This window comes from Lepidochelys kempii, chromosome 1 (genome assembly GCF_965140265.1).
Source record: "Lepidochelys kempii isolate rLepKem1 chromosome 1, rLepKem1.hap2, whole genome shotgun sequence".
Lineage (NCBI taxonomy): Eukaryota > Metazoa > Chordata > Testudines > Cheloniidae > Lepidochelys > Lepidochelys kempii.
In genome coordinates this window covers 119,563,031-119,590,444 of record NC_133256.1, presented here as the reverse complement: position 1 = coordinate 119,590,444, position 27,414 = coordinate 119,563,031, and the positions used below count along the sequence as shown (strand labels likewise).

At 44.1% G+C, this 27,414-nt stretch overlaps 1 protein-coding gene and 1 long non-coding RNA gene across 7 annotated transcripts in view; one reads left to right on the top strand and one right to left on the bottom strand.

The window, feature by feature from the left end:
• Positions 1–27,414, top strand: part of LOC140914645 (uncharacterized) — a 30,697-nt gene that overhangs the window by 2,584 nt on the left and 699 nt on the right. Inside the window, exons 1-3 of one of the 2 annotated variants that reach the window (XR_012159930.1) lie at positions 967–1,082; positions 20,988–21,209; positions 26,654–26,837. This is a non-coding gene — a long non-coding RNA (uncharacterized lncRNA). Of the gene's footprint in view, positions 1–966; positions 1,083–20,987; positions 21,210–26,653; positions 26,838–27,414 lie in introns of those variants that run through there. The other variant, XR_012159931.1, reaches the window with a different exon arrangement.
• Positions 3,199–27,414, bottom strand: part of CNGA3 (cyclic nucleotide gated channel subunit alpha 3) — a 60,615-nt gene continuing 36,399 nt past the window's right edge. For 3 of the 5 annotated variants that reach the window (XM_073352963.1, XM_073352953.1, XM_073352983.1), the window contains exons 4-9: positions 25,504–25,683; positions 21,646–21,699; positions 16,813–16,920; positions 14,946–15,053; positions 12,189–12,295; positions 3,199–6,769 (exon numbers count right to left, since the gene is read on the bottom strand). In XM_073352963.1, the coding sequence (XP_073209064.1) occupies positions 5,358–6,769; positions 12,189–12,295; positions 14,946–15,053; positions 16,813–16,920; positions 21,646–21,699; positions 25,504–25,683 (1,969 nt within the window). In that variant the 3' untranslated portion in view covers positions 3,199–5,357. The remainder of the gene's footprint in view (positions 6,770–12,188; positions 12,296–14,945; positions 15,054–16,812; positions 16,921–21,645; positions 21,700–25,503; positions 25,684–27,414) is intronic. The other 2 variants (XM_073352974.1, XM_073352992.1) reach the window with 2 other exon arrangements.

Below are 27,414 nucleotides of genomic sequence, written 5' to 3'. Positions count from 1 at the left end.
TTGATAACCAGTGTGGTGAGACAGAAGTTTACATTTGTTACTGGCTTGTTACTGCCTTGCACCTAGTGTAGTCATTTACACTTGGACAAAGTGGGCATAAAGCACTGTCAACTCAGAGGTGTAGCATGTTACATCCACTTTGTCCAAGTGTAAATGACTACACTGTGTAGTCATTTACACAGTGTGCCAGACGCTGAAGAATCTGACTTCCTCTGCCTAGTTTGGTCTGGGCAATCTCCACCCCAGTTCAGGATCAGCTACAGCAATTGTACTGTTGGCACAGCTCTGCTGGGAACTTTGACACCCCACATGGGCACTGAGAAGCTTAGCTCACTCCTCCACAAGGGTTATGAAGTTGCTTCTAATTTGCAAAAGGATGTAGAGTTATAAAATGTGTTTCTTCACTTAGAACCAGAAATAAAGCAAGCCTCTTACTGCAGTAGAACCTCAGAGTTATGTTTGGCCAGCTTCATTAAGGTGACACTGAACGAGTTCACAAGAGGCAATATGTGTGATGTTTCTCCTACAGCCCCATAAAATTCATCAGGCGAAAGAAAGGAAAGAGTAACAGCTTCTTATTATGATTTCAGAGGCCACATTTGTTCCAACATGAAGCAAAATGGATTTTAGCACCCCAATGTATTAAAGAATCAAACTTTTATGGGCCACAGCTGTGCATGTCAGAGAGAGAAAGCATTAATGGAACAGTAACAACACAGAGATAGACATGGTTGAAGCTGAAAGCACTTTCATGCCACAGCTATTAAAATAAGCAGAGAATAATACAAGCTAAATGTAATGTCTCAACTGAAGAGCTGAGGAAGAGGAAGCCCTGAACTATTACGAGCATTAGACAGTACATTTCTGTGGCTGCAGTGGCAATGCTCAAGGTGCCTGGCTGATCTGTCAGGGAATCTGTTTTGCCTGGCAGAAGGGAAAGTTTTCAGTTCTCTGAATAATGATTATTACACTTTTCCTAGGGCAAGTCTACACTACAGCACTACATCGGTGCTGTAATTACTCAACCTCGGCGAGAAGCATAAGCTATGTTGGCGGGAGAACATCTCACACCCCTGAACAATGTAAGTTAGATCGACTTAAGCAGTAGTGTAGACCTGCCCCTAGTCTCCCCTGAACCAACTTATGGAGAATGACAGAACAGATAGGCATCTCACTGAGCACAGAACCTATCTTGTCAACTGCTTTTATTTGAAATTCAATAGATCTGAGACATAATGGCAAAACCACAATGGGTTGTCTAATCAGTGGGATTTAGAGCTGAGAGGAAGCTGGGGAATAAATAAACTGCATGTAAATAAAACTGCAGATAACACTAAAGATGAAATCCTGAGTTCAATAAAGACCTTTTGCCATTAACTTCAGTGGAGACAAGTTTTCACATTATATTTGGAGGGCCTTCAAATGGCAGTGAGAACAGAGAAATAATGCAGGAAAACTAGACATATTCAGGACATGAGCAGAAAATACAAAAACAAGACTAAAGGGAGAAAAGCAAACTAATGCATTTGGGGGGAATAATCCAAAACACACCCAATGGGAGAGAGAGAAACCTGAGAAGTAGTAATGCTAAAAGAGGCTCAAGGGGAGGAACACAGTGTAGGGCACTAGCCATGAGTTTGCAATGCGATTTGTAGGGCCCTACTAAATTCATGGCTCATTGTGGTCAATTTAACAGTTTCAGATGTTCACATCTGAAATTTCACAGTGTTATAACCGTAGGGGTTCCGACCCAAAAAAGGGTTATGGGGGGCGGGTGTGTGTGTGACGGGATTCCCACCCTTACCTCTGCATTGCTGCTGGCAGCAGAGCTCCCTTCAGAGCTGGGCAGCTGGAGAGCGGTGGCTGCTAGCTGGGTGCCCAGCTCTACAGCCAGTGCTGGTGCCAGCAGCAGAACACAAGTGAGGGTCGCAGGGTCTCGGGGGCCATCACTTTGGAGGGGGAAGGGTTGGGCAGGTGGGCAACCGCCCGGTGCCCCATGGTCAGGGGGACATCGTGGTCCTCCCACCCCAGCCAGCCCAAGGCCCCTTTAGCCCCCAAGTGCTAGGCCCAGAGCTGGGGAGGGGAAGGGCAGTGAGTGCCCCAGCTGGGGGCTCCTACCATGGGCCGGGCTCCAGCTGCTAGTTCTGACAGAGCTGGGGAAGGATGGGACTTCCTCTGCACGGACTGTTCCCAGAGCCGGGTTAGATCCACCTCCGGGAATGTCCCCTGGCAGAGCTGGATTAAGATATCCTGGGGCCCTGGGCTAGAGAAAGGCAGGGCCCCTCTCCACCCCTTCTGCCTGTGACCCCACCTCCGTTCTGCCCCTTCCACCTGTGGTCCCATCCACAGCCCCACCCCTTTCTGCCTCTTCCCCGGGGTGCCCCGGTTCCACCCAGGGTCCCCCCCATTCTGCCCTCCCCACTGCAGCCCTGTTTGCTCCTTTCTGCTCCCTGCCCCACTGTGGCCCCAAGTCCGGAGAAGCTCTGTCCTCGTCAAGGCCCGCAGCAGGGAGTGAGACCGCCTCCAGTCCCAGGGCCACAGAGGGGGTTCTGGTGCTAGGGCTTTCCCTGCCACTCCTGTGCTTCTGCAAGGGACCAGGGTGAGGCTGCTGGGGCTTCACCACACCCACCCACACGGTGCTTCAGCTGGAGAGTGGGATCAGGCATGGGGGCTTCCCCTGGCACCCTGTGGCTTCTGCCAGGGATGGGGTTGGGGGCCACTGGACTAAGTTCCCTCTAAGCTGTGCAGCCAGGATTAAGTGCTGTGCAGGCGCTCAGGGCTGCAGTGGGGAGAGATGGCTCTCCCCAAGCCCTGGACCTGCCACAGCACCCCTCCCCCAGCCCTGACACAGACCCAGCCCAACCCCGGACCTGCCATGGCCGGGGAAAAGGAGCCCCTCCCTTGGCCCAGCCTGGACCTGCCACAGCTGGGGGAGAGGCGCCCCGCCCCTGACCCAGCCCAGCCCTGCCCTGCCAGAGATGGGGGAGGGGTGCCTCTCCTCTCCAGCCCAGGTGCTGCTGTGGGGAGAGGGAGCTGGGCAGGGGAGAGTCCTCTCTCCCCACCACAGCCCTGGAGAGCCCCATGGCACCCCAAACCCCTCATTCCCAGCCCCAGCCCTGAGCCCACACCCTCAGCCAGAGTCCTCACGCCCCTGCACCCCAACCTTCTGCCCCAGCCCTGAGCCCCTCCCACACTTCAAATCCCTTGGCCCCCTCCCCACCACCTGAATTTTGTTATGTGCATCGATATGGAGCTGATGTGTGACACATCACCTCCATATTGGTGCACATAACAAAATTCTTTCCACACGTGGGTGGGAAAAATTAGAGGGAACACTGTCGCTGGGGGTGGGGGGCTTCCTTCATCCTGCAGATTCTGCTGGGGATGGGGTTGGGGACTGCTGGGGTGGAGGGAGCCTACCCTGTCCCACGGCTTCTGACGAGGTCGAGGGCTGCTGTGGGGGCCTTCCACTGCCCTGCCCCCCTGGTCCTGCTGCCACAGAGCAGGGTTGGGGCACGAGGGCTTCCCCCGCTCGGCATCCAGGACTCCGGGCTTCCAAATCCTGGCCGCAGATTTTTTCTGGGGTCCCTGGGCATGGGCCCCATAGGCCCAGTGGCTAATCCACCACTGTCCCTTGGCTGCAGGAAGCTCCATGTCTGCGCTGCCTTCAGAGCTGGGCTTCCAGCCAGGAGCCACAGAGCTTCCTGCAGCCAGGGAATGTTCCTGGAGGTGGGTCTGATCTGGTCCTGGGAGTGGCCGCTGCAGGGGAAGAGGAAGTCCCGTCCCTCCCCAGTCCCACAGGTGCTAGCAGCAGGAGGTCAGCACACAGTAGGAGTGCCCTATCCCTACAATAGCCAGATTTCATGATCCATGAGGCATTTTTTCATGGGCATGAATTTGGTAGGGCCCTAGTGATGTGGCAGTAAAAATCCTCAATATAATTTTGCCTCCTAATGTGATTGCACCTGGGATGGTGCATTCAATTCAGGGCAGAAATTTACTAGAATGATAAGTGACAACCTGGAGCAAGTTCAGAGAAGAGCAACCAGAATGGTTAGGGGCCTGAAGGGGCTGTCTTGAGGAAAATTAAGAGTAAATTGTGTCTAGCTTAGCTCAATAATGATGAAGTGGTGCCATGGTAACAGATATCCAAAAGCTGTAAATTCCAAGAAGGCAGAGGAATTCTTTAGGCTGGCACGGGCGGGAGGAGGTGGTGTTATAACAGGAGTAATAAAATAAAATGAAGAGAAAGAAAACTGAGCCTTAATATCAGGAAAGGCCTCCTAACAGGAGCCAGGATCTTCCTCCCCTGCAGAAATACTTGCAGATGGAGATCTGGGTGGAGGATCAGAGCAGAAAAATCTGCTTCCCCCTCACAAAATTTTCCTCAAATGATTCAATAGGGGTTGGCCCCAGGCATTATAGGTAGCAGTTCTGCCCCAAAAGCCAGATGAAATCCCAGGGGATGGAGAATAGGCCCTCTATATAAAAGCAGAAAGCTTTGCGGGGGAGGATGCTATGTCTCTTCTCAGCTTTAATGGAGCCCTGTTGCCAGGACTGACTACCCCTTAGGGGTTTTCTTCATGCAAGGATTATCCCAGCATGGAAGGGATTAGGAACAAGTTAATGCAGTTCAGTTAATATAACAGTTGTGGAGTGGAGAAACCATAGAAGAACTGCACTGAGAGCAAATTAAGCACCACTGAGTGCTCTACAAGGACTTTCCAATGACCACAGCACAGGAGAGAGGAATCATTTCGAGATCCATGGCATTCAGGTACCTAGGTATTTCATATCATGTAACAGATTATATAGCCAAGACAGGCCTTTCCTATAGGTTCCTTCACATTGCTGTGAAAGAATATAGATTTTGGGTAGTCTGGATTTACTACATGTATTTAGTAGGTTACTAGGCTACCAAGGTAGATGGTGTGGACATAGCATAGTTAATTATTAATACAGATTTGTCTCCTCTTTCTGGAAGCGTCCATTACTTTACACATGATTCCTTCAACAAGAGCATGGAAAGAGATAAACAACAATTAAATGTGTCAAGATCTATACATACCACATTAAAGATAATCTGAGCACAACTCGTAAGTAACATGTCATCAGTACAAAAAAAGACCCAAATAGCAATCCAAAGTCTCTTCCTAAAAACAAGATAAAAGGTAACAATTTCCTATTTACAAGAAAATATTCCTTTAATTAACAACTCTAAAAAGCCATTCTCTTGGAGTCCATATAAAAATAATCATGTGTGTGAGTGTTTTCACATATATAATATGTTTTTTATATATATTTATGGCTTTACATGCTGAAATATTCTAGATTAAATGAGAAATATAAATGAGCTATTAATTCTTTTTCTCCACTTCCTCAGTTTTTACAGACTCTTCCCCTCCATCAGATAAGGAATCACTTCCATATTTCTTCACTTTGTTTTCCACTCTAGTGAGTCTCTGCTTTACTCTCAGTTGGGTTGAGTTGTATTCTGCCATGAGCCTAGCAAACCTAGTCTGTAGATTGTCCAGAGCGCTTTCAAGTCTTTCCACTTTTTCTTCCAAGTCTTTAGGGTCAGCTCCTGCTTTTGCTGCCTCCTCATCTATTAAATTGTCCTTCATCAGAATTTGCCGCCCTTTCTCTTCCAATGCCTTTTTGGCATCAGGATATTCAGTGAGGGCTTCCATCAAATCATCTTTGGACAAACAGAATAGATCGGAATAACCAATGCTCCTGATGTTGGCTGTCCTCCTGTTACCAGATTTGCTACCTTTGATGTTTAAGATGCTGATTTCACCAAAGTAGCTGCCATCGCTTAGGACAACAAACTGTGTTATGCCATCATCTGCCACCACAGCCAACTTCCCCTCCTTAATGATATACATTTCTCTCCCAATATCCCCCTTTTTGCATATATAATCTCCAGGACTAAAGACTGTAGGTCTCAGCTTCAGCACCAGCTCAATAAGAAGCCCAGCTTCACAATCCTGGAAGATACGCACTTTCTTTAGCGTGTCCAGATGGACGTTGATAGCAATTTCAGCCTTAAGTTTGTCAGGCAGGTTTTTAAGAACTTCCTTCTCATCTACTGTTTTCTTGTTGGTCCAGAGGTAATCAAACCATTTAATGACCCTGGCCTCCAAATCCTTTGTCACCTTTCGGAAATGCATATACTGTTTTATGGAATCAACTTTGGCCTGGAACTCTGCCCTGGAGGCATTCATGTTTGAAATCATAGATCCTACGTTACCGACAATGGTAGCAAAGATCAGCACACCCACCAAGAAGTCAATGACCACAAAGAGATACTCTTCATCTTTCACCGGAGGCGGAGTTTCTCCAATTGTCGTCAGTGTCAGTGTTGACCAATACAAACAGTAAATATACTTTCTGGACAGACGTCCATATTCTGGATGGGTCACATTGGGATAGACCCAGGAGTCAGTTCCAAACCCAATAAGCTTTGAAATTGCAAAATATATACATGCATTCCAGTGGATGATGATAAGAATGTACAAGACAAGATTTCCAATCCGAAACATATTTGGATAGTTTGTCCTGGTTTCTGTGCGGTCAAAAAACTCAAATAGCCTGGCAAACCTCAGCAAGCGGTTAAACCGTAGTTCAGGGTAATTAAACCCTAGTTTTAAATATGCCAGGTCTGTTGGTAACAGAGAGAGCATATCCAATCTGAATTGTGCAGTTGTAGTGTAATGTTGTCTTAATTTCTTTTCATCTTGGACTAGTAAACCTTGTTCAAGAAAGCCTTAAAAGAATAAAAAAAACAACAGTTTTTTGTTAGAATACATTACAAAGCTGGGCCACAAACCTACAATTAGTCAGAAACAGCCAGCAGCATATGACTGAAGGATTCTTATTTGCTTGCAAATACTGAAGACATTATTACATTTTAAACTTATCATAATACATATGGACATTAGTGTACTTTCCATAGGTTTCTGGTATATTTCATAACAAGATATTGTATAAGCTTTATATTTAGTAGTAGTAGAAGAATTACAATAGCACAGAGTCCTCAACCATGACTGGGGCTCCACTGTGATAAGCATTCGATATACACTAAGAGACAGTACATGCCCCAAAGAGCTTACAGTATAAAGGCCCCCAAACTCACAGAGACAATCCTTTGGACCACTGAAACATGGAGCCCTAATGAAGTCAGTATAGCTCCATGTGGGTGTTGGTTCTATCTGTGCAGATCTCACTGCAGGATCAGGGTCCAAATAGATAAGCCACACCAGGAGTGGGAGCATTATTACTCCCTGATGTTCACAGCGATAAAGGACCAGATTCTGATACTCTTCCTCACGTTGAATAGCACTTTATTCCATGATTAGTCCCACTGAAGTCTATGGATTAAGATGCTCTTCAGTGTAAGGATAGCAAAATCAGTGTCTAAAGGTATGTCTACACTACAATTAGACAATTAGACACCCATGGCTGGACTTGCAGGGCTCATGCTAGGGGGCTGTTTAATTGCAGTGTAAACATTAGGGCTTGGACTGGGCTGGAGCCCAAGTTCTGGGACCCTCACCCCTTGCAGGACCCGATAGCCCATGATCCAGCCTGACCCTGAACATCTACACTGCAAATAAACAGCCCCATGAGGACAAGCCCCATGAGCCTGAGTCAGCTGGCATAGGCCAGTCACAGGTTTTTAATAGCAGTGTGGACACACCCTAAGCGACCTGCTCCAGGTCACACAGCAAGTCTGCGGCACAACTGGGAACTGCACTCTAGAAAGTTGCAATCTAGTGTTAGCCTTAACCACAAGACCAATACTCCTCTCCCGATTTAAGTGAATAACTTGGGCTTAGTGATGCAGACAAATACGTGACACAATATGAAAAAATAATCTATATTTTAAATATATTTATAGTACTTAAATATATAATATGAAATAGCTGATCAAATTCTGCTCCTTGGATACACAAAGGCCTCCCTTATTGACTTCAGCAGGAGCTTCCCACTTGTTTTCAATACTAAATGTACAAAGTTACATCAATATTAAGGTGTGGCTGCACAGTTAAAGATCACAAAAAGCCAGACAACCATTATGTTCCATCTGAAGTAATGCTTCAGACATGTTGTGCATCCAGTTTGTTTTATGGTATACAACATAAACAATAAGATATTAAGCTAAACATTTAAGCAGGAAAATAAGGAACTAGACACTACTATGTATGTGTAACATGGCTAAGCTCACATTCCTCTGGTAACCTCAACTTTTGTATTTTCTGACTTCTTATGATTTTAACTGCTCTAACTGAATGTGGCCTGAATGTAGTTTTTGTGTTTAATTTTCACAGTTTTGTTTGAAGAAAAGAGAAAGACATTGACCCTGTTTTAATCAGCCCCAGTTAGTTTTTGAAGCTCACGATAATTGAGGTGAAGAGGCACGGTAGGGGGTTAACCCTCTTATTGTTGGGCAGCTTTCTGCATGGCTGGGTTACAGAGCAGCAGCATGTCTCCTTTATGCTGTGATGGCTGTATCTTTGCAATAAAAAAGGATGGAAATTGATCCTGCAAACACATGCTTAACTTTATTCATGTGACTAATTCCACTGACTTCAGTGGGACTACTCACATGTGTAATTGTCTGTAGGATCAGGGCTTTAAGGTTGTCAAATGAAATCTTAGAATACGCAGCATATAGTAGAATGCAACCAATATTTAGTGAGACCCTAACATAACAGCATAGATTTTTTTTTTTTAATTATCCGTGATTTTCTTCTTGTACCAAAGATTAAGGTGGGGTGGTGTTTTTCTTTTTGGGGAGATGACTTTTTTTTTGTTTGTGTTTCAGTGAGACATTTACAATCTCTCAAAAAAATTATGAGTGAAAAAAAGAGCCAGTCATGGAAACTACTGGGTTGACATTTGGTCCATTAAAGTATACGTGAGATAGTCTTGATGTTGGTAATTTGAGTGACATCATTTGAAGATGGCTTTATGTAACTTTTTAAATGAAATCTTAATTAAAATTAATGCTCTAACCAGTCAGGGAAGATTTATTTATTTCCTACAGACCTTACAGAGCACTGGTCTGGGACTCAGGAGACCTGCCACTGGCCTGCTGGGTGACCTCAGTTAGGTCACTTTGCCTTTCATTGTCTCAGTTTCCCATCTGTAAAATGGAGATAAATGATACTGACCTTTGTAAAGTTCTGTGAAATCTACTGATGAAAAGTGTTATATAAAAGAGTTACGTATTATTATTACTCTCTGAACAACCAGTGCCAACTAGACTATTACAATGATTCACTGAGCATTTTCTACCAAAAATAAACACTTATAGATTCACACGGTCTAAGGCCAGAAGGGACCACTGTGATCATTTAGTTTGACCTCCCATCTAGCACAGGCCATAGAACTTCCTCACAATAATTCCTACAGCAGATCTTTTAGAAAAATATCCAACCCTGATTTAAGAATAGACAGTGATGGTGAATCCACCACAACCCTTGGTAAATTGTTCCAGTGATTAATTACTCTTACGGTTAAAAATTTACACCTTATCTCCAATATCCAGCCATTGGATTGTGTTATACCTTTCTCTGCTCAATTGAACAGCCCATTATTAAATATTTGTTCCCCATGCAGATATTTATTGTGCGTAAATGTGCATAAATGTAGTACGTCAATGTGATTCAGTTGTGGGTTTAAACACAATTATATCCCCCCTTCCTCCAAATACCCAACCAGCCAACGAGAAGTCAGGCCCAGATCATCAAAGGTACATAGCTGCCTAACTCCCAAACAATAGGAGTTAGGTGCCTAAATACCTTTGGTGATCTGGGCCTCAGTGTTTAGATACAATCAGTGGCCATGCTATAAGGTGCCTTAAGGTAATTATCTTACTTTATTGATTTTCTTCATGCAAAGCCTGTATTTTGCAGATACTAATAAATATTTGACAAGACTCAACCCATGTAATATTCCCCTTTATTGGCTTCTTGCTCTTGGTTCATCTTTTGATCAGATCATTTATATATACAAATACTGACTTTTCTTTATACCAAAGATTACAGCAACATTTAAATTTTTAAGAAATATGAGAAAATGCAACCAACTTTAAAATCAGTGCAGTTGTGTACTGGGGAATGGGAGAACCTGAAAAGCCAGCTCTACTCTTACAGTAATAGGATTCCTCAGCAGTACAGCTGCAGGGCTATTTGTCAATTCTGAAAGACCTAGATTGCAACAGTGTTCCAAGGGGAACTACACACAATCAGAATCTAAGAAACACAGCTGAGTTGCGTAGTGGTTACTGAAGATGCAAGGAGAATACACATCCAGATGATTCTCAACTAGCCCCTGCAGGGGGAAAATCCTATTGATAGTACAGCAACACCTTTCCTGTATAGCAGCTTTTGGAAGGTTTTAGAAATGTACAAGTCATTTCTTCACAGCAAAGAGGATCACGTGCGAGGATCAGGGGATCTCCTCTTCTACTACACTGCACAATTGGCTACGTGCATTATGAATGATCAGATACCGGGTGCAGTGGGAGACAGGAGTACATGGGCCAGTGATCTGACCAGATAGGATAGTCTTATACACCTAATAAAAATATTGCTTGAGTCCCCTTGCAGTAAATTAGTGGTGCACACAGCAGCATTTTTTCAGCCCTTTTCATAGAAGGGTAATTCCTGTCTGTTAGGAATCTGCCACTACAGTGATCTGTAAAGCAGCCGCTGAAGTATTTGAGCTAAAAGGTTGTTATTGTTAGTACCATTTATATTTCAAACACGGGTCTTGGGTTGAGCGATGAGGAGTCTGTCTATCCATTATAAATCACCACAAAGTAACGTATTAAGTCTGAGTAGTTCAGGTTCAATCTGCCGGAAGTCAAAGTTATTTTAAATAATATTTATCACTTATATAGTACCGTCAAAGAACTGTACAGATGTTGACTGACTAATAGTCCCAACACCATCTGGGGTAAGTGGTTAAGCATTATTTCCCTTATCTCACAGACTGCTGAAATATGGCAGAGAGATGAATGGCTTCCAGTCTCACGTTGATTCCTCCAGACCACCCTGTTGTCCTCTCCTTGTCAGCTGTACTTTGAATTAACCACTCCGGTGCTCTCTAAAGTATGTTCCTCCTTCCATGGCCCTGCGCTCCTAGAATGGCCTTTTTCAATGACAGCACTTAAAAGAACACTTCCACATTCTACCACTTCACAGAAACCACTGCAGATGCCTGCACTGAAGTGACTAAATGACTCACAATAGCATTTCTGCAATCCCAACCCAGGACTGTTGAGTCAGCATTTTAGCTGTGGTTTGATAGGCTTACAATCCTAATCAGAATAGTCCCATGCAAAGTCTACGACTGCATTTGTATCCCTTGTGCAGTACTAATGAACTCCCATCTTCTCCTCAATTGTTAGAAATCACTGCAAAAGGGAATCTTTTGGGGTATGGTTGGCCTCTTGTGGAAATAAGGTGAAGCCAAATGCATCTAAGTCTTAAGGATATCTCAGATATCTATCTGAGATACACTGATTTGTTAAATAAGTTACTTGCTAAATTTAAACGATAAGGAGGCTACGAGTTTACTTTCTGCTGTGACTTGTTTAAAATGTCTCCCAAGGCAACAGCAGATTTTACCTCCCCCTGCAACGGTGGTCACCATTTTACTGATGTCATTTGCTTGGTTGCACACAACCGTTCTGGTTCCAAACCACTTCAAGAGGAAAGTTCTAAACAGAGGTTTTCACAGCACTTTTGCAGGCAAACTGGCTCCGTCACCTCATAGGATACTCTTTTTTACATAGAGAATAATTAGCCTGTAGAATTCATTGCCACAAACTATCATTAATGCCAAGACATTAGCAGGATTAAAAGACAGTACTCAACATTTATATATATTAAAAAAAATCCACTATTATAGTATATAGGGTTGTTTTGTTTTTATTTAAATTTGGAAGGGAATAAATCAATCTCTAATTGAGGAGCGTTAGGAAAAGCTTTCCCTAAACACAGGTTATTCCATAATTTCCCACTTCAGAGTTTCCTGTGTTTTCTTCAGAAGCATAGAGTTTTGGATGCGGTTGGAGACAAGATGCTGAACTATATGGGCCACCGGCATACTGATCCAGTAGGGCATAACCCATGTTAGGTCTGAAAACAATGTAAAATTCTAAGAGGACTCACCTGTCCTGAATCTGACGAGCGTGTCCAGTATGTAGAGGATATCTGAGCTATAGTCCAAGACCAGCCATAATATAATATGCTTAGTTTGTAGCTCATCAAAACAGGCTCTACACAAACACAAAAGCATGGAAGATTTCACTCCTCTGGTACGAGCAGGCGCAGCGAGTACTGTATGTATATTCTAAAAGCATTTGAGCAACTGTTGCTGGCACTGCACAGGCTGTGGGCATCATGTCTGCACTGGAGTATCTGCTGTGAACTTAAATGTCGTGATTTAACATAATGGGATATTTCTGAAACCAAAGGCCTTACACGGCAAGGACAAATTTCACATATATACACATATCCCACACACATTACTCTGCATCAGCCCTCTCAGCACAGATCCTCAAGATCCCACATCACAGCATTAGATCTGCAAGCAGAGGAGGACTGTACAGAATTCATTCGGATCCCATCAAGTTAATTCCTGGATCAACTGGAAGAACGTTTGCTCCTGAGTGACACAGGGCACACCATCTCACATGCCTCCCAGAGGCTAAGTGATCTGACACATTGAGTCCCATTGTCCATTTCACATACTCCAGTAATATCTTCCTGCCATTAGAGGAAAAGCTATGTCGAAATTCCTCATACTAATTTTAAATGACTCTTCTCTGCCTACTCCCACATCTTGCTTGCCATCCCCCAGCCTATCTATCCCTGTATTGACTACCATAAGTTTCTCCATAAATGGTAACAATGCCTAGAGAAATGCACTGGCTTAGTGTTACCTTGTACTGTAGCCACTAGATGGCACACAGATGCCACTGCAGGCACAGATTTGGGAATGCTTGCTGCAAGTCAAAGACTTTTTAGGCAGAGACACAAAAATCATCAGGCCACAAATCTTATCTCATATAGAAGATGTATGAATGAACTATACAAAGGGGTTCTATGCAAAGTTACCCAAGAAATTTCATTGGGAAATAGAATGATCCAATGGGGAATTAACCAAAATTGGACACTTCTAAATGCTACCTTTAATGAGAAAATAAAACTGGAATAAAGTCCAGTAACTACCAGCCAGCCCCTCATCTGTAAGAGTAAAACTGCATCTTCTGCTATAACTGCCCCTGATGGCACCTAGCAAGTGGTCATCAAACTTCTGTCCCAGGAAGGAAGAGAACATTTCAATGACAGGCACTCTGGGCTCCGATGAAAATGCATAAAGCATGAAATGCACATTCTCAGCTTTTGTTTCACAAAAGCAGAGATTTAGAATTGAAAAAAAGAGAATGGAGGGGTCTTCTCAACCTATCATAGAATCACAGAAATGTAGGGCTGGAAGGGTCTTTGAGAGGGCATGTCCAGCCCCCTGGCCTAAGACAGGACCAAGTAAACCTAGACCATCCCTCACAGATGCTAAGACCATTAATGGTTCAGTATTTTCCAAGTCATGCCTGTCCCCAGCCTGGTCTCTTATGAAGGAATTAAATTCCACATTAAGCAATCTAATATAGTATCAGGATTGTTAGTCTTTTAAAGCTGCCTCAAAAAAGGGACACAAGGAGGGTGAGGTAATATCTTTTATTGGACCGACTCCTGTTGGTGAAAGAGACAAGAAGAAGAGCTGTGTGTGGCTCAAAAGCTTATTTCTCTCACCAACGGAAGCTGATATCACCAAAAGATAATACTTTATTTACCTGGTCTCTTTAATATCCTGGGACTGACAAGGCTACAACTACACTGCATAACGAAGAAACAGCTTTTAACAAGAATGCTATGTTTTTTGTACAAAATGAAAAAGAAAGAAAATGCATAATGGTGTGATGTGGTATAAAGGTTTTAACAGCATGAGTTTAGCAGTAAGTTCTGCAAGTAACTCCAAATGAACGCTGAGAAAATCTTGATAGTGCCCCATCCAGTGTGTGGAGGGGCACTTTTTTTTAAATACAGAAAAACTATTTTAAGAAAATACCTTAAATGTTATTGCTAATATTTTCAGCTCCCTCTGCCTGGAACAACAGGCTTCGTTAGGATCATGAGTCCAAATATACAGACGTGGAGGGAGAAAAAAACACTTCAAAAATCACCTAAAATAGCATTTTTATACAGAATATCAGGATTTTAAGGCCCAGGGAATTTGGGGCCTTTTAGGCTAAAGGCACAGCAAGAATTTCTATCTTTCTGGAATTTCCTCTCATCACCAGTATAGAGCTCCTGTTCATAGCCATGATTGGTGGCAAAATTCTCCTAGCATAATCTGGTCACTGATGCAGTGCTCACTTGTTCTGCACCCCGAGAGAGAGGAGTAGAACTTTTATCTGGCTTGTTGGGCTATTTGTGGGAGGTGGAGGGTAATGGCAGCTGTTTTAATCCGTTCGGGGGGACAGATTAGTGAGCGGAGTGCAGGCAGTCCAAAGTACAGTACATGATATATGTATGGGACTCTTAATTTTATACCATAGATATCATTTCCACATATGTGATGTACATATGTAGGTGTGTATGTATATTATATACACGTACTTTAGAAGAACAGAAACCAGAATAAACGATTTGGAACAGATGTCTGACACATAACCCTAAACAATTAAAAAAAAGCGCATATCCTCAAGAAAACTAATTAGGGAATGAGCAATGCAGCAGCAGTAATGGGGAAGAAAAAGTCTGGGCACTATATTAAAATAAAAGAATCAGGTGGGCTTTTCCAGTTTCAGACATGCAGGCACCCTTTCTGCAGCCTAAAAGAACCATTAAATGTAAAATCCATACCTGCACACTAGCATACACCAGTTATAGAATACTGGTGTTGCGATTATGGTCAGCCACCTATAGTACAGGTTGCTTGAAGGATCAACCACAAAGATCTCCTTTTTCTTCCTGAAAAGTAAAACATGCAGAGGTACACTGGGGGAAATTATTTCCATAAGGAGGTCACGTTTTTGATCTCCAAGGCTGAACACCCTTCTAGTAGATCATAATGGTTGCAGCTCAGTTAATGACAAAGACATAGCACCAAAGGATGTGCCATTCTTGCCGACATCCCAGATATTACTCAGTACAGCAGCAGAAGCTTTTCTCATTTGAATCAGTCTATTCCTCCATGCCCAAATTCCATGGAAATCAAAAGGAACTAGAAAAATGTACACAGATGTCAAAATAACATATCTGAAACCCTTGCTATCATTAAAAACTCCAATTCTGCACATTCATAGTATGGGCGCCCTTCTTTTAAAACTGAAAATCAACCTATTTACCTTTCCCACCAGCCATGAATTTTTACCAATTTCTTCTAAAAGCCACAACAAAATTGTGATAACCCCGTTCCTTGCGTCAAAGAGGTCACTGCCTACTTTGCACTCTCAAAAGAATACTCCTTTCTCATATAAGTCAATCTCATTCTTTTCTCTTCTGGTTTGTTTCAAAGAACCTTAGACTTGTGTGAAAGGACAGACCCCACTGTGGGAGGTAGACAGAGCTTCCTCTAGAACAAAGTTTTGGTTAAGAGAGAAGAATCTATGTCCTGGGATCAGAAAGAATCCATCCAGAAGTGGCATTCTTCACTAGGGATACTACAGTAATATGGTACCTACAGCATACTCTACACACATCTGTGATGTATTCATTATACCACACCCCTCAAAACCAGCTTTCATTCTGAACACTCATTCTCTTTCCATCTTTTTTTCTTTACATGGCATTGAACTAAAGCCAACCCTGATCAATGGGAACAGAGTTTATAAATTGCTAATTAGGGAACAATTGTCTATTTACTTAACACTACTTTCCAAATGCACTGCTTGATGTAAGAAATCACAACCACATTGAAGTCAATAGAGTTGCTCCTGCTCACAGTAGGGTAAATAATGGAAAATATAACTGAAGATATTGAATTGGTCTGTAGTTGTATAAATATGTTTTTGTTCTGTGCCCCAACTTGACTCTATAGATATTATGAACCATGACCAAGCCTGTACAGACTTACAAAGGAGACTGCTGTTAACTAATACGGCCTGATAGAGAAGGCAATTTCTTGCCTTCTCACGTGATCAGAGATCATTTGAATTACCTTTACTGCTGAGTGTGAAGCAGGAGTGCCAGAATAGGTGGGGGGGGGGGGCTCAGAGGGCCATGGCCCCATCACTTTACCGGATGTAAGGATGAGCGATGGGGTGGAGAGGAGCGAGCAGGGGGCGGGTCTTGGGGGAAGAGGCAGGATGGGGGCGTGGCCTTGGGGGGGAAGGGACAGCGCAAAGACGGGAGCTTGGTGAGAAAGACGGCGTGGATACAGGGCCTTGGGAAAAAGGGGCAGTGTGGGGGAGGGGCCATGGTTTGGGTACTGGTGGCCCCTTCCCCCTTTTAGGGAGCTTCCACTACTCCTGGTCTGAAGTTAGTGCAACAAAGCATTAGGAAGGTGCCAAGGACAGGACTGTATGCGTGGGAAGATGCTGCAAGTTCCTTGAGCAGTTGCACAGTTTCAAATTTGGAAATTTATTATAGCTTTGACACAAGAACACCCCTGCGGCCTGGGGAAACACTGACTGTAGCAGGAGCCTTGCTCTGAAGACTTAACTACTCCATGTAAGGCTCTATGGTGCAGGAGGTGTGTTACAACCACACTTTCACTAGTAATACTTACTCCTCTTTTTTTTTATCGTCTTTTTTGTCGTCTTTTTTCTCCTCTTTCTTTTCCTCCTTTTTTTCTTCTTTTTTCTCCTCCTTAGCCTCTTTCTTTTCTTTATTCTTGCTGTGTAACATAGCGTATTATTTAGCAATGTTCCCAGTTTACCAGGCTAAGCTAGGCTAGAGGATGGAAGTTGAGGTGGGATAAAGGAGGCTACAGAGCTGGGTTTTGCTCCTACAGAAGAGGAGCGGGCAGGGGTTCTCAAGTAGGCCATCCACCCATTTGGTATAAATGGGACGTGTATTATATGGTCTACGCTCCAGAATTAACAGTAGCGTGGTACTAAATCATCTTGGCTGATTTTGTGAGAGATTAACCCATGCTTTATCAAGCAAGTAAATACAACAGTGTTTTCTTTGTTTATAGTGAAATGTTTCCCGTTTGCTTGACTCTTTAAAATTCAGGCAGTCAAAAACTTCTATTTCATGGCATTAGAACTTGAAATGGTTTGACAGTCTCAAGATTTGCTTGGTCCTTTGACATACTCTAACCCCAACAGCAGTGACTGCCTGTTTAAAGCTGTGATGGTGATTAAGTAAAAAGGGTCAGATCCTCCTCTCACACTTGTTTTGCACCTGTGTAACTCCAATTAAAATTACTCCTGACTGACACCAGTGCAAGAGGAGAGCCATAGCCAATGTTTGAACAAAGCCAACCAAAATGTGGAAACAAGCTTGTGCTGTCTATTCAGCACAGCAATGTTATTCAAAATCTGAACATGAAAGGTGAAGTTCTGACCCGCTAGAAGTAATAGGAATTTTGTCATTTATTTCAATGGGCCAGGTTTTCACCTCACATTTATTAATTGTTCCGTAGACAAATAAACGTAAATAAACAAATGACATTCTACCACTGCTATCTCTTCACATTGTTATTTCCTGACATTCAACAGCATAAGAGGTAGACCCAAGCTGCAAGGTTCTGGTCCAGATACAAACTGTTGTACAGTTCAGATCTGGGGCTCTGCTTCAGCCCAGTATAGAGGAAGCAACCAAAGTCTGGGGTTGTTCAAATCCAGGTTGTGGTGGTATGTCTCCATTTACCACAGAGACAAAGAAACCTTTTTCAGATTGGATGGAAATTATTTGCTAAAATTTTGCCACTACTTGATCTATCTTTAAATTTGGGGCCAAATTCTTTGTGTGTAAATGATGAAACTCCACTGAAGTTAATGGAACTGTATCAATTTATACCAACAAAGAATTTGCCCCCCAAAATTTCCACATACAATGTTGTATTTAAGATTCCCCCCCTCCCCGCCCCCCGAAGTAGACAGTGTCCCCATGCTTCAGTTAGGAAAGCATCAATATCCCTGACAGTTCAATGTAAATGGGCCCCTTGCAAGTCTAAAACTCTACATACAAGCTGTGGCTTGGGTGGCAGACATAACATTTTCCTCCCAGGGTGGCTGTCTGTTCCACTCTGATCTGCACACACTAGGAACTAGTCTACACTGGCAGCGCTTTTATGTGGCTTGTGTGGTCACCTCAGAGCACGGGGAGAGAGCTCTCCCAGTGCCCTAAAAAAAACACCCCACCTCCAAGAGCTTTACAGCGCCAAAATTTGCTGCACTCAGGGGGGTGTTTTTTCACATCCCTGAGCGAGAAAGTTGCAGAGCTGTAAATTGCCAGTGTGGACAAGCCCTAGTTCTGATTCTGCTCTCACACCAGTGTGAATCAGGAGTAAATTTATTCAAGTGAACTGAATCACTCCAGTGTGAAGCTAGAGTATACGAGAGCAGAATCACCTAACAGAGAGGCATGTAGAAAAATCCTACTTGCAGGATCTTAGCCAATGGGCACAGCAGGGAAAAATGCCATGAGCTCACATCACGTTTATTCACCACATGTTCTTGAGCATGCCTCTCACAGCAGAGAAAGCTTATGCTGTGCTTTGTAGGGTTACCTAAGAACATACCAATTTTAGCGAGATTACAGTATTTTAAGGGACAGGACGACAGTGTGAAGAGATATTCACTAATTTTAAGATAAGTGCAATTGACTTGGAAATAGGACTTACCCAATGGTAATAAACATGAGCCCTGATACTGCTACCACCACACCCCCACTGTGATGCAGCAGAGCAGTGTTATTTGGAAGACCCCTGCCTTATGCTGCTGGGGGGATTGAAAATCCTAAAACCATCCCTGTTTGCATTCTCCAAGAGGTTATTTTAAATGTTCACCAAACCAGGCTTAAGCATAGTCAACACACACAGTGAAACTTCACTGATGCCCATGAAAATCCAGGGAGCACAACTATAGGGCAAAACTAGCCTTTGTGTTGATTGTCTGACTAATCGAAAGGGCTCCTAAACATAAGGCCAATCAAATAAGATGCTGCACGTCAACCCACCTTAGCAGGGCTAGCACAACAGCAGAGGGTGCTATTCACAAGTTCATTTTCCTTACCATTAGCCTCCTGATCTTGTGTGATTGCATTTTAAATTGAAATATTGCCATCCCCACAAAGCTCTATGCCGTTCAGAAACACTCTTGGGTATCACATTATCCATTCTGACAGCAAGCTACCATGCTTTTGTGTATGACATGAACCCCATTCATAACCACTACTCGTATCAACGCACAGGTCCATGACACTCCACGTGTTTGGCTCCCAGGGGTGATTGTATAATGAGGGCAGAACGTTTCTTTTTCAAAGAGCTGTGCTGCTGCACATTTATGAGCCTGATGATGCAAGGAAGATTCATTTGACATGGCTAAGCAACCAAAATGTATCCGCGCCTTTGAACCATGGAGAGGGTGCTTTGACAAAAATCAGTAGTTAACCCACTCATCAGCAGATGGCTGTTTTTATTGTATTTGGGGATGGAATTTCCCCTGACCCTGTCCATTTACTACAGGTATTCACTGGGGGCTGGATTCACTCACCTCTTTGTTCAGACACTGCTCTATCTATCTCCCTGCTCTAAAACACAGCAGCTATTGCTACAGCAATGTTAGCACAATGCAAAAGCACTCTAAAGGCTCGCCACTTGAGTCAAAGGAAAGGACAGGCCACTCCTTTCCTCTATCCTGAGAGCAAGCACAGCCCCTGCAGGATACCTGCAGATTTGAAGGCCTCATCTCCACTGCCCCAAGAGTGGGCACTCTGCTGCCCCTTCCATCTTGACAAACATGGAGCGTTAACAACACCTGCAGTTTATTTCCTCTGAAGCAGCATTCAGGTAATCATTTGAAAGGATATTCATGTCTATTCCCTTTGACTAAAGGAAATGGAAAGGTCTTTTGGCCAGTTTCTCCTGAATATAGAGGGAACAGACGTCCCTGCAGTCTGGGAAAGACTTGCCAGCCTATACCATTATAATCATATTACTATAGTAATCAATAAAATGCAATGCTTACATAATGTTTTTCACCTTTAAACTACTCTACATATCAACTAACTCTTCCTCACAACACCCCCGTAAGGTAAGTAAGCATTGTCTCCATTTGGAGAACCTGTAGCACCAATAGTTGAGTGACAGGTGCAAGGCCACAACATGAGTCACGGCCAGAAATGGGATCAGAATTCAGAATTTATGTCTCTCGGTCCTGTGCCCTGACCACCTAACCATGCTTTGCACTTTTAGTTCTACGATTACTGTTCTACAGTAATAGCCCCAAATCCTTAGTATTGGGGGCATTGTTGTAGCACACATGACACTTATTTTTAAATCGAGCACACAGAAACAAACAAAAAAAATCACTGAAAGAGAAGTAAGAATTTCTCCCAAGTGTAAGTACGGGGTTTTGAATTGGAAAGAAGTTTTCAGAGAATTTATCATTTTAAATTCACAGTGTATTGCTCAACAATTAATTGTTTGGCGGAATAGGAGCAATTTCCTCTGTTTCTAATATGGCCTAAAATGATCAGAAGAATTCCCTTTTGGTCCTGGGGATTTTTTATTTTGTTTTTACCCAGGGAGGAAATGAAAAACTAGACTAGCGTCATGGCAGGAACAAAACTGCTGCTGGATGCTGTGCCATTCCCAGAGCTAGAGAGCAAGAGCCATTATCAACAGCAGGGTGGAGTGATTCCAGATTACACATTTTCTAGAGCTCTCTTCCTTTGAAGGAATTAATTAGCCTCTGAAATCTAAAGCGTTATTATTCCCTATCACTTCCACAGATTTCAAGGCCAGAAGGAAACGTTGTGATCATTTCTGTAAGACCTTCTGAATGACACAGGCCATAGAATTTCACCAAGCAATTCCTGCACCTACCCAACGACTTTTGGTTTAGCTAAAGCATATCTTTTAGAAAGACATTCCATCCTGATTTACACTGAGTGCATCCAGAACTTCCGCATAACCTGCTCAATATCAACTTTTAACCAGATGACAACCTGAAGGTACGTGAACATTTGATTTGGAAGCAAAGCCCCGTGTGTCAATAAAAAAAGAGAACACTGTTAAAAAAGAATATACAGTTCTCTCATTCATAAGTTTAAATGTTAACAAACCCATTAACAAAGCTGCAAAATCAGCCAGCCTGAATTTGAAGAGGAGGGGGCTAGGTAGCTGTTTGCTCGGACTGGGTGGAGGAAAAGGAGGGAAGCTGCCCTTCAAGTTAGCACACAAAGAATTCTCCTGGAAACACAGGGATATTTCCATGACCTACAAAACTAGATCTTTCTCTACAGCCATATATCAGGAAGGTGCTTGGAAAAAGATAAGCAGGAGTCTATAGCTACAATTGTCACTAACATGTTTTGAACAGAGAAGAGGGTAAGAAGCTGATACATCACAAGCAAGTAGGTACTATGAAGCAAGCAGTGATGTACTTACTCTTCATTGGTGTTGTTGCTGTTGTTGACATTAAATCTGGCCAGGGACCAGTGACTGTAGCAAGTTAAACAGAGCACAGTAAAGGAACAATATGAAAGCCTTGGACATTTTGTGCACAGGTTTACCAACATGATAGGAACAGCAGTTCAGTCTACACACATTCTGAAAAGATTAAGAGGGTCAACTTTGACCGCCGCTGTAAGCCCCTTTGCATAACTATTCAGGGCACCAATTGCCCTTGACCACGTGCAGAACATACACGTTTGTGACCATGTCAGATGTGTGAAGCACTTTAGCATACTCTCATGCGTATTAATGCTTGACAGCATGAATCTCGCTATTTATAGCAGCGTTCCCATTTGGCTGCTCTTATATGTGTTTCTCAAGCCTTTCAAGTCTTCTTTACAGAAGCAGTGCCAACAGTCCTGGACAGATAGCAGAAATGCCTACTGTTGCTGCAAAATTAACTCTCCATAATGTGACAACAATTCGGAGCTGCTGTCACATGGTAACAGCAGTGTAATCAGATGGGGAGACTGGGTATCTCAGAATTTGGTTATCTAAAGAAATACCATTGTTGGCACAAGACCAGTTTTCTCCACTCTAATGGCTTTGAATCAGAACACTAATGGGCTCCTGATGCAGAAATCAGAAAATCTCTTGGCTGTTGACTTGAGTGACTAGAAGATAGTAGCATGACTAATCAGACAAAATATATTAGACATGCAAAGAAATACACGGTTTCCAAGCTTGAATTATTGAGAAGCAGTTTCAGTAAAGATGGAACTGTATCGATCTGCCGCAAATCTGTGTGATGTTCACTATAATATGAATTACCAGCTGCAAATTCAAACTAAAATCCTTACCCATCTCAGACTGTGCCACAAACTAGGTGAGCCTGAGCTTCAAAGTAATGAGCCTGCCAAAAAGTTAAGTTCCATCACTGTGTTTTAACAAACCGCAACAATTTTTTAGCCAGCTGTGTGGGGTAATTTAGGCCAATAAGGCCTGGTCTACACTACAGAGTTAAGTCGATGCAAGGTAGCTTACGTTGACCAATGTAAGTTTCTACACTAAAATTTCACTCCTGCTGATGTAACTGCCCCACTACATTGACTTAATAACTCCACCCCCACAAGAGGCATAGTCAATGTTGATGTAGTTAGGTCAATACAGCGTCAGTGTAGATCAGTGGTTCTCAACCAGGGTACACGTACCCTGGGGGTACGCAGAGGTCTTCCAAGGGATACAACAACTCATCTAGATATTTGCCTAATTTTACAACAGGCTACATAAAAAGCACGAGCAAAGTCAGTAGAAACTAAAATTTCATACAGACAATGACTTGTTTATACTGCTCTACCAACTATACACTGAAATGTAAGTACAATATTTATATTCCAACTGATTTATTTTATAATAATATGATAAAAATGAGAAAGTAAGCAATTTTTCAGTAATAGCGTGCTGTAACACTTCTGTATGGTTATGTCTGATTTTGTCAGCAGGTAGTTTTTAAGTGAGGTGAAACTTGTGGGTGCGCAAGACAACTTAGACTCCTGAAAGGGGTACAGTAGTCTGGAAAGGTTGTAGACGCTGTATTACTTACATCGACTGTTACTGGCTTTCAGCAGCCATTCCACAATGACCCACACTGACAGTACGATCGGTGCAAGTGCTCCTGGTGAGGACACACACCGCCGACAGAAGGAGTAAAGTGTAGATGCACACAAATGATGTAATTACTGCAGTGGCTGTATGCTGACTTAAGTTAGGTTGACTTAGTGCATGTCTACACCACAAAATTAAGTCATGTATTATGTTCATTTGCAAAGTAGAAAGCTTGGAAACACAAGAAGGGCTCGCTTGAAGGCATTCGTTCATTTATTTAAAAAAAGATTTTAGATAAGACTAAACCTGCTTGTGGCACTGATAAGCAAACATCTTCTAACGACTCAACTCAGCTAAAAAAAAATTCTGATTTCTGGACCAGAAGCCTATCAGTGATTTGATAGGGTATATTTGAGTGGGTATGATTAAGTGTTACTGCATTTTACACAAATACTTGTAGTGGAGTTTCCAAGCACTAGAGCAAGGGTGGGCAAACTATGGTCCGCGGGCCGGATCCAGCTCGTCAGGGCTTTGGATCCGGCCGGCGGGACTGCCACCCCCATGGGCCCCGCACCACTCCTGGAAGTGGCCAGCACCACGTCCCTGGAGCCCCTGTGGGGGTCAGGGCAGAGGGCTCCGCACAGGGAGCTTCGGGGGAGGCACCCCCAAGCGAGGGCAGCAGGTGAAGCCCTTTGCCCTCCCTCCCCCAGGGGCCGGGGGGACGTGGTGCCAGCCACTTCCGGAAGCAGCACGGCGTGGGGCCAGGGCAGCCAGGGAGCCGGCCGTTGCCCCGCTGCACACTGCTGCCACCCCGGAGCCGCTCAAGGTAAGCGGCACAGGCCAGAGCCTGCACCCCAAACCCCTCCTGCATCCTGCACCCCAACCCCTGGCCCTGAGACCCCTCGGGCACCCCACAACCCTTGTGCACCTCAACCCCCTACCCTGAGCCCCCTCCCGCACTCCACACTCCCTCCTGCACCCCAACCCGTTGCCCTGAGCCCCTTCCCACACACCGCGCTCCCTCCCTCCTGCACCCCAACCCCATGCTCCTACCTGCAATTTCCCCACCCAGACGTGGCCCTCAGGCCAAAAGTTTGCCCACCCCTGCGCTAGAGGCTAACATCCAGATTCTAAATGTCTTTGCACTGGGAACTGCTTTCATCCCCAGTATAGGGCAGCAGAGTGAGAGCAGGTAAGCTGAGCATATGTCAACGTGCTCTTTTGGGAAGTATTTTCCTTCCAAGTAGTTCAGAATAAAGTCCAGGTGTAAGGGACTGTTATATCATAAGTAATGTAAGCTAAAAACGTCACTACTGAAACCCTTGCCAACATGCTTTTGAGGAAGAAAACATTTTAAGGAAATAGTGTTCATCATCATCATTCATGTGAGGCTCACACCATTGGTTTGTTCAGTGCTTGAATAGGATTGTGTGGTACAGGTGTTTACACTATAACCTGCTTCTCACTGCAGAGTGGGAAAAAGTGAGGAAACTGGGGCATACCAGAGGTTCAGGGGACAAAGCATTTATTTTCTCCATTCAGGAACTGGGTTTGTTACTCTTACCGATGAACAAATACAGAAATAGCTTTTCTAAGCTGGGGTTGCACATTTGCTAGCAAGCACAATGACTGCCAACAAAAGCAGCCGGAATGCATTAGTTGTAGCAGAAGTATCAACATCATCTGCATGTTGCACCCCATATTATATCAGCTGCTGGGAAAATGTATTATTTACCTAAGTGCTTCTGCAAGCTACCTGCAACTGAGAGCTTGTGCCTCCATCTGTGAGGCCAAAGACCACGGAGCTACAATTTCAAACTGAATCATGCCCTCCTCCACTGCTTATCTAGGGAGACCTGCCAAAGCAATGGTTACCTTCAGCTAATTATGTATAAAAACCCTAGCATGACAATCCCTAGAGAAATTAAAGTTATTAAGCAGCTCTATCTTATTTCTGTTCCATTGCTGGCTAAGCTCTACTCTATTGAAACTCATGTAATTGGATATGCTGATTTCCGGAGAATTAGGGAAGCCTCAGCTTGGACTATACTCACTGTTGCTTTCTCCAGTTTTCTTGGAAGTTGGAGGACTTAGATTACTTTCAGGGAAGTTTCTGGAGAGTATTAGCTGCCCTACTCATTTCCTGTCCTCAAATAAAACCAAGCATGCTCACATCCCATTCACAGAAAGAACATGATTACGCCAAGACCACTCTTCTCCCACTAAAGGACAATCAGATCAACATACCTTTTCACTTTGTCTGGCTGCTCATAGTTGCTCAAACTGGAGTGAGTGTTACTTTCCCTACTGGACACCTCTTTGAGCTCTGGCCCTCGGATACGCTCAAGGAAAGAATCTGGCCTTTGGTCTTCATGATGCAAATGTCGGGTCACCCATGATCTCAGAGATAAGACGAAACGGGATAACCTGCAAGGAAGAGACACACAGTGCTGTCTGAAGAGACAAGAATCCCAGATGGCTCAAGGCTTCCTGCAGGGCTAGAGCCACACCCAGTAGCAGCTAGAACTTCTCCATCAATGGGCTTGAGTGGAGAGTATCCCAGATGGGGTTTTCACAGCCTCTGGATCCCTGTCACATCACTGGAGTCTGACATTTTGCTGTATAATACTAGGCATCTGCAACAACTTCCACATCATGGGCTCTCCATCCTCTGACATGGTAAAGGAACCAGGAAGATATCTTATTCACCAGGTCTCAGTGTCCCCCACCAGCACCACATGGGACAGGAGCCCGATAGACCTCCCTAGCTGTATGATCAGCAGGCAGCTTGCCAAGGGGGGAGGGACTGGAAATCATCTAGAGCTCTGGAAGCTTCTGACATTAGGAGTAATGTAAAGAGGTGAGAGATCCTGTGCTGAGGAAAGGGGGGAGATGTTGAATCCTTGTGTGATGACTTACCCAAAGGATGCCATGTGAAGTAAGGAAGAGGGTGATTGGATGGTGAAGGAGGATGGGTTGTGAAGAGATTGCTGGAAAGTGGTGGAGGCCGGAGACTCAGATTAAGGGGACACTTTCCCTTTAACCATATTTTAGTGGGTTGAGAATGTGGATGAATTTTATCAGTAACTGTGCAACCTTATTTTGTAAATCTCATCGTGACACTGGCAAACCAGGTACCAGCTCTTGCCAAGACTGCAGGTATTAGCTAAGAACTGAGAAACTCACAGCTGGAGACCAGAGAGTTCAAGTGTGTGCTGGATTTGCTCAAAATAGGTATTAGTCTTATAAGAATGTGTTGTGTTTAGACTCTAGGAAATGCTTGTAAGTTGCTGTGTGTATGAATCTCACTTGTAATGTCTGTATTCCATGCTGTCAGAAACCATGTACGTTTTCCTTTTTAACTTTGAAAATGTTTGCTCTGAATTTGTGAACCCAGGCACAGAATCCTCCCTTCCCTCTCCTCACCCCTCCAGGAGGACCATCAAAATTTAAATGGTCCATTACAAGACAAAAGCTTTGTTAATTGCCTCACCATGGGGAAGCACACACAGAAGCACATGGGGAAGCACACACAGAAGACCTCATCCCATCGCTCTGAATGCTGGAAGAGGGAAATAAAGGTAGTTGATGTGAAGATTTTTCATCTCTTTGCTGTTTGCTCTCTCACAGGGCCAGGGAAACCAAACTGAAGCCAGAGATCCCCAAGGATCCTGTGTTCCTTCTAATTTTTTACGTCCATGTGCGGAATGAATTTTGTTATGTGCACCAATATGGAGGGGATGTGTCACACATCACCTTCATATGGGTGCACATAACAGAATTTATGTGGTGTGGGTGGGCGAGGGTTTTGGAGTGTGAGAGGGGGCTCAGGGCTGTGGCAGAAGCTTGAGGTGTGGGGAGGGTGAGGGCTCTGGCTGGGGGTGCGGGCTCTGGGGTGGGGCTGGGGATGAGGGGTTTGGGGTACAGGCTGCCCTAGGGCTGCAGTGAAGAGAGAGGACTCCCCCCAGCCCTCTCTCACCACAACAGCTTGGGGCTGGGGAAAAGGTGCCTCTCCCCGGCCACGGCAGCTCCAGCGGGCCTGAGCCAGGCCGAGGGAGGGGCTCCTCTCCCCCAGCTGCGGCAAGTCCAGGACAGGTCTGTGCTGGAGAGGGGCACCTCTCCCCGCCAGTGCAGGTCAGTACTGAACCCGGCAGGGAG